General features: G+C 45.8%; 1 protein-coding gene across 1 annotated transcript in view; it reads right to left on the minus strand.

The window, feature by feature from the left end:
• The window catches only part of CREB3L2 (cAMP responsive element binding protein 3-like 2), a 36,393-nt gene extending 30,333 nt beyond the window's left edge, over window positions 1-6,060 (minus strand). Inside the window, exons 1-2 of the mRNA XM_009333039.1 lie at window positions 6,019-6,060; window positions 5,099-5,315 (exon numbers count right to left, since the gene is read on the minus strand). Coding sequence (XP_009331314.1) covers window positions 5,099-5,315; window positions 6,019-6,060 — 259 coding nt within the window. The remainder of the gene's footprint in view (window positions 1-5,098; window positions 5,316-6,018) is intronic.
• Between the last annotated feature and the right edge of the window lie 186 nt (window positions 6,061-6,246).

Here is a 6,246-nt window from a genome sequence, read left to right on the forward strand (position 1 = left end):
AAAAGGATTCCGGGGGGGGGGGGGTGGTGGTGGTGGTGGTATGGGACACGATGACCAAACAACTAAATGCCAGACATCTTGCACGCATCTGGTTTAAAATAGTTACTCTTGCCAATGCTTTTATAAGATGGAGATTTAGCGACTGACACCTTCAGAGACCCCACACTAGCAACAAGCTGCGAGTATTCAGAAAAGTTCTTCTGCACAAAGCTGAGGAAATAGCCTCAATACAGTGAAGTCAGAAGAGCAAATAACTGGGGAAAACTGGTGTTGGGACCTTGATCTTATGGACACTTAAATGTGTTCTCACCTTGAGGTCAACAGGACTTCTCGGAAGAGTTAAACCCAGGCTTATGAGTTTGCCAGGTCTTACACTTCTAGCACTTTTTAAAAAAAAAGTTATGTAAGATTTACAATTACATGAACAGGTCAATTTAACAATTGTAGAAATTGCAGTAATGGCCGGGTAGCAGCCACTGAGAACAGCTCACGGCAGAAGTTAATTGTTCCCCTGCAACAGCGGGCAAGAAGCTGCTTATGGAGTCAGAGTGATCATTCACTCCACCTTCACGGCCGAAAGGAAACACTAAATAACATTTTCAGTAAGGTTGTCGGAGACTTGGTGGGGGAAAAACCAAAAGGCGGAAATAGACACTGAATGGCTTAAACCTGTCTTGAAGATCATGTGCCTATCAAGACAGGCCTTTTTCTCAGCCTCCCCATACTCTGGGGCTCTGGGACCCCGCACTTGTGAATACATAGATGAAAACCGCTGCTGACGTTGGGTGTCATTGAACCAGATGGAGACAACTCCCAAAATCCAATTCCCTTCTCCAACTGGCTGGCACAGACTGAAGGAGAAGGGCAGAAAGGCAGGTAAGGGAGCAATACAACGTGGGGCCGGCCTGGTGGCAGCACACTGGCCTCAGCGCTGCAGGGCTGGGACCGATGGCTGGGGTCACCCTGGGCCCACTCAGACCGCAGGACCTTGCCCCAGGACGGGCCACACCCCCCCAACTGTCATTCCTGCCTCCCCGCCATCTCCAACAGGCCTGTCGCCATGGAAACAAACTTCAGTTTTTAAGGCTATTTTTAAAGGCAGGCAGATAACATTTCCCTTTAGGACACCAGACCCGTGTGGTAGAAGCCACCCTGTCCCCCATCATTGCAGGCAGCTTCCCTCTGGGAGAGAGACTCACCAGCAGGCCGGGCCGGCACAGGGCTCGGCAGCCACCTGCTCGCTCCCGGCACAGAAATGGCACCGAGGGCTGAGCAGCTGATCAGCATTACACAATTAACATGCATCAAGCTAGAAGTGACACAGGGAGCCAGCTTGCGTCTCAACATACACTAGCACATGGCACCTGAAAAGCTGCCTTTGCTGAAAGGAGTTTGCAGCTCCAGGTCACACTAACAGAGTAACTGCTGGTGTGACGGCGACAATAAGGCACGTAACAGGTGCCATTTCCAAGTACGTATTATCTAGCCATATGGGCTAAGGGGCCTGGCCCTAGAAAATCCTGGGTTTTCCCCCTCCTGGCACTTCCCCTGTCTTTGCCTGCCCATAAACGCGCACAGGCCTAGGAGGGGATGGCACTGCTGCACACCCTGGGAAACAATGCACCAGCACTCATTGTCAGGACAACTGCTAAGAGAGTTACAAAGAAGAAACATTGCGTTATTGACTTCACTGCAAAGTGAGAACAAAGCCTGTTTGCCATGTGTTTTGTGCACAACACCAGGCCCTTGGTCCTCTAGAGCTAAGGGCAAAGCTCTGAAACAGTATCCAGACCCAGCTTAACAGCTCTGTCCCATCCTCCTCCTCCTCGCACTGCTGCTGACCACAGGCATGCAGGTCCACAGCACGTGTGTCCATAGCACGTGTGCACACACACATGCAAGCGTCATACACGTGCCTCCTCACTAGCCTGTTTCTACTCCCAGTCCTGCATGGCAGGGTCCTGCAGAATCATGAAGCCTCGCCATGGAAAAACCATGAAAACACAACAGCTGTAAGAGTTCACCAATCTGCCCAGTGGGGTCATTACTTGGAGAAAGTAAATTTTTTGCATAGTCTTTATATAAGTCCCTCAGCCAACTTCGTTTCTCAGCCCCTGCCACTCCACAAAACCACTCTCAGTTCCCCAGCAGCAGGAGATCATGCTGGAGCACATGGACCTCCCCCTCCACACCCTGTACCTCCTGCTCCCCAAAAGGACACTGGTGCTCCCAGTATCTGTCCCCTTACTCCATCAAGGAGACTGATTCACCAGGGTTGTCACGAGCACTGTGTACCTCCACCGTCTAACAACAGAGATGCTTTCAATCTTGTGTCACAAAACCCCCTTTTCCTGCTCTCACAGACTCAAGGACTGAAAAATCATCAGGGTTGATGCCTTTGAATATCTATCAGACAGCCATGTTAACTGTAATTCTGCAATTTCCTCAAGTATTTCTCTGAGCTTCACTGTTTTGAAGTCAATAGGTATTGAAAGGTCATGAGCGTGATTCCAGGGTTAAGATTATACAAAATCCCAAACATCAAGAACAACTCCTCCTCCTCCTCTCTTATGAAACACTCTGCAGGGTGAACAGAAGATGAAATGCTTTCCATTCATTTTCTATTTTTAAACCCACTTGTTAATGTTTCTTGGCTTTTTAAAACATCATTTGACTAGAGCTCTATTAATTACCCAGTGGTCTCAGCAGTATGAATTTCTTCAGGATTTTTCCCCAAAGGAAACTCCCCTCACTTTTAGCCTAGTTTAAAGCTTCTCCCTGTTAACTTCCAGAGAAGCTTGGTTTCTGAAGTTTCTTGCGCTTGTTTCTCCTGCCACAATTAATATCTCCTCTATGTATTAATTTAAAGATACTCACATAAAACAGTTAGGAAATATAAAATGGGAAGGCTTTATGTAGATGATGTTTCCAGATCATCTCCAAAAACCCTGGCTCACATTGAAAAGCCTTCTCATAGGTTTTATTAGTTGTCCTCTTGTGAAATCTCTAACAGACTGCATCTTGTTTTAAGAGAGCACTTTGGACTACAAAACTGTCAGCCTTTGAAAACTCATGTCCTGAGCTTCACAAACAGCTTAGCTTGTTAATGCTTAGACATGAGCACCAATCTCTCTCCCTTTTATTGTGATGGAGCTTAGTACTCCACTGCTTTTCACTGTAAAGCTAATGTTGAAGACATAAACCAATTACTAGGAGTTGTCCTGGTTTCAGCTGGGATAAGAGTTAATTTTCTTCCTAGTAGCTGGTACAGTGCTGTGTTTTGGATTTAGGATGAGAATAATGTTGGTAACACTCTGATGTTTTAGTTGTTGCTAAGCAGTGCTTACACTAGTCAAGGACTTTTCAGCTTCTCATGCCCTGCCAGCGAGAAGCTGGCAGGGGACACAGCCAGGACAGCTGACCCAAAGGGATATTCCATACCATATGACGTCATGCTCAGATATAAACTGGGAGGAGTTGGCTGGGGGGGGTGGTGATCGCGTCTCAGGAGCTGGCTGGGCATCGGTCGGCAGGTGGTGAGCAATTGCATTGTGCATCACTTGCTTTGTATATTCATTTATCATTGTTATTATCATTACTTTCCCTTCTTTTTCTGTCCTATTAAACTGTCTTTATCTCAATCAATGAATCCCCCCCCCAATTCTCTCCCCCATCCCACTGTGGGGGGAGTGAGCGAATGGCTGTGTGGTGTTTAGCTGCCTGCCAGGTTAAACCACAACAGGAGTGAAAGTCTGCCATGGTGATTATTCCTAATGGTTACCAGATATTCATGGCCTTGCTCCTCCACCAACCACTAGCTTTTACTTTGAACTCCCCTTCCTGCCAGCAGGCATCATCACACCAGAACAAGCAGGTTGGATCTCTTCCTCCCACCATTCCTGCATTTCCCTTTTTTCCCCTCCAGATGTTTGTAACTGCTGAATTAAAGATAACTGCTAAAAAATGCTGTTGGTTTTCATCATTTTCTATGCATCGCCATTTCCCACAACCACAGAATCTATAAAATTGCAGTTATGTCTTTACAAGATCACCAATGACTTCTTGATGGGCATTATTTTTTTCTTTGCCTTTTCTTGTTTTCTAAAAAGGAAAAAAACCCCAGGACTTCAGCAAGACAGGTTTTAAGACTGGGGCAGCACCTGAAGTTACATTCCTACACGTGTATTTAGAAACATAAATAAGATGACCTGATTTTCATTTTGGGATACCAGAAAGCTCCAGATACTCACTACTGAAAAACAAGTGTAGTTTAAAAGGTTTATTTGTTTGTTTGTTTTTAATAAACCTGAAATTATGTAGCTTTGAAGGGACCTCTGGAGACCATCTTACCCAACTCCTCATTCAGAGTATGGCTAATTTGGATCAGGTTGCTCAGGGCCTTGCCTAGCTCAGCTTCGAATATCTCCACGGATGAAGACTTCACAGCCTCTCTGGACACCTGTTCAAATGTTTGACCCACTCTTATGGTGAAAATTATTTTCCTAACACCCAACTGGAATTTCCTTTCTTGCCACTTGCAACCATTACCTCTTGTGCTATCACTGTGTATCTCAGAGGAGTCCAGCTTTGTCTTCTCTGCACCCTTTCATCAGATAGCCAGACAGCAGTAAGATCTCCCCTTTGCCTTTTCTCCAGAAGACCAAACAAAACACACCTCACCCTTTCCTTACATGTCATGTTCTACAGTACCCAGACTTCATGGTGGTCCTAATTTGACTCATTTGGTTTATCAGTCTCCATTTATCTTCAACAAACACAGATTCAGATACATGGAAACAAGTGTATTTCTGGCCCTTCTCCCATTTCTTTTTGATGGGCACTTTACTTGTAATTCAAAATGTTTACAGTGCAAAGTTCATAACTTCCGCTGAGCACAATTTCCTTGTCTATGGACAAGTTTCTTTATTCACAATGCCCGCAGACTTAGAACAAACAAATCCCTTCTGTGATTTCATTGTAGGAATTCATCAATTAGCAAAGAGCATTCACGTGCACCCTTAGTGCATCATCACCCCACCAGGAACAGTTCATTACCGCCATCATCACAACAAACGAACAAGGGCTCAGTGCGTACTACCTTCATTAAAGTTGTCATCAGTCGAGATGTGGGTCAAGGGAGACTGGGGTCGAGAGTCCCCGCAGAGGGAGTAGCTGTGTTCTGCCTGGATGAGGGGCGCTGGGGACGCCGGAGACAGTTCTACCTCCATTATTTCATTCTTCTCAGACAAGAAGGGATCATTCAAGAGCTGGCCTAGGACGTCAGGTGAAAACTCATCCAGAAACTCTGTGAAGTGCTGTGGAGATAAAAAGGGGGGGGGGAAAGTTTATCTCCTTGCCTGTCTATCATGCCAGCAACAGGAGAGCATTGATCAGAACAATTCCAGTATCTGCACCGGGCATCCGTGCCAGTCAGCAGCAGGATCTACCAGCCCTGCCTAATGACCTCCCCCTCCAATCACTACTTCAAGCTGAAGAGCTACAGCTAGAACAAAAGTCCCCTCAGAGGCATACATCACAACAGAAGAGCCTGTGATTAACTTGCAAAAAAACGGAAAATAGAACCATGGTAGTCATGTCCTGAAGCAGCCTCCTCCCCTCCCCCCAAAGGTACTCACTACAGCATGCCACCAAAAATGGGAAAGCACATTTCACCCAGACAGCGTGAAAGATCCTTCAGGATTTATCACCAGAACGCTTTGTGTGTGGAATAGAATATACTGGGTTAATGTTCACTGAAGCAGAGAAGAAAAAGGAAGTACACTCAGACACAGACTCCGACACCACATATGACTATTTTAGCTGCGCAGAATATACAGCGTGCTCTAGGAAAACGGGTCCATGCACATCCCCAGCCAAGCAATTAACACATTTGCTATAAAATGGGTTTCCTGGCTGATTTATGTATCTATTTCAGAAGTCGCATTCCACCTAGGACTAGAGCCCATATCCAGCTTCTAGGCCCCAGAGCTAAAGCTCCTGACAGCCAGTGCTAATTACCACTTTATCTATTATGCTGAATTCATTACACTGACAGCGCATGTTATGGCTGTATGTAGTAGGATAACTTTGTGTTTGTTTCTTATTCAAAATGAGCACAAACCAAATCTCGCTATCTACTTCCGTGAGACTCCAATGCAGTTCCCATCAATGGCCAAAAACTCTGCATCTCTTCTTGGTTTTGTTTCCAATGTCACAAGACTACATCTTTGGCAGACCAAGAAACTG

This window comes from Pygoscelis adeliae, unplaced genomic scaffold (genome assembly GCF_000699105.1).
Source record: "Pygoscelis adeliae isolate BGI_AS28 unplaced genomic scaffold, ASM69910v1 Scaffold38, whole genome shotgun sequence".
Classification (NCBI taxonomy): domain Eukaryota; kingdom Metazoa; phylum Chordata; class Aves; order Sphenisciformes; family Spheniscidae; genus Pygoscelis; species Pygoscelis adeliae.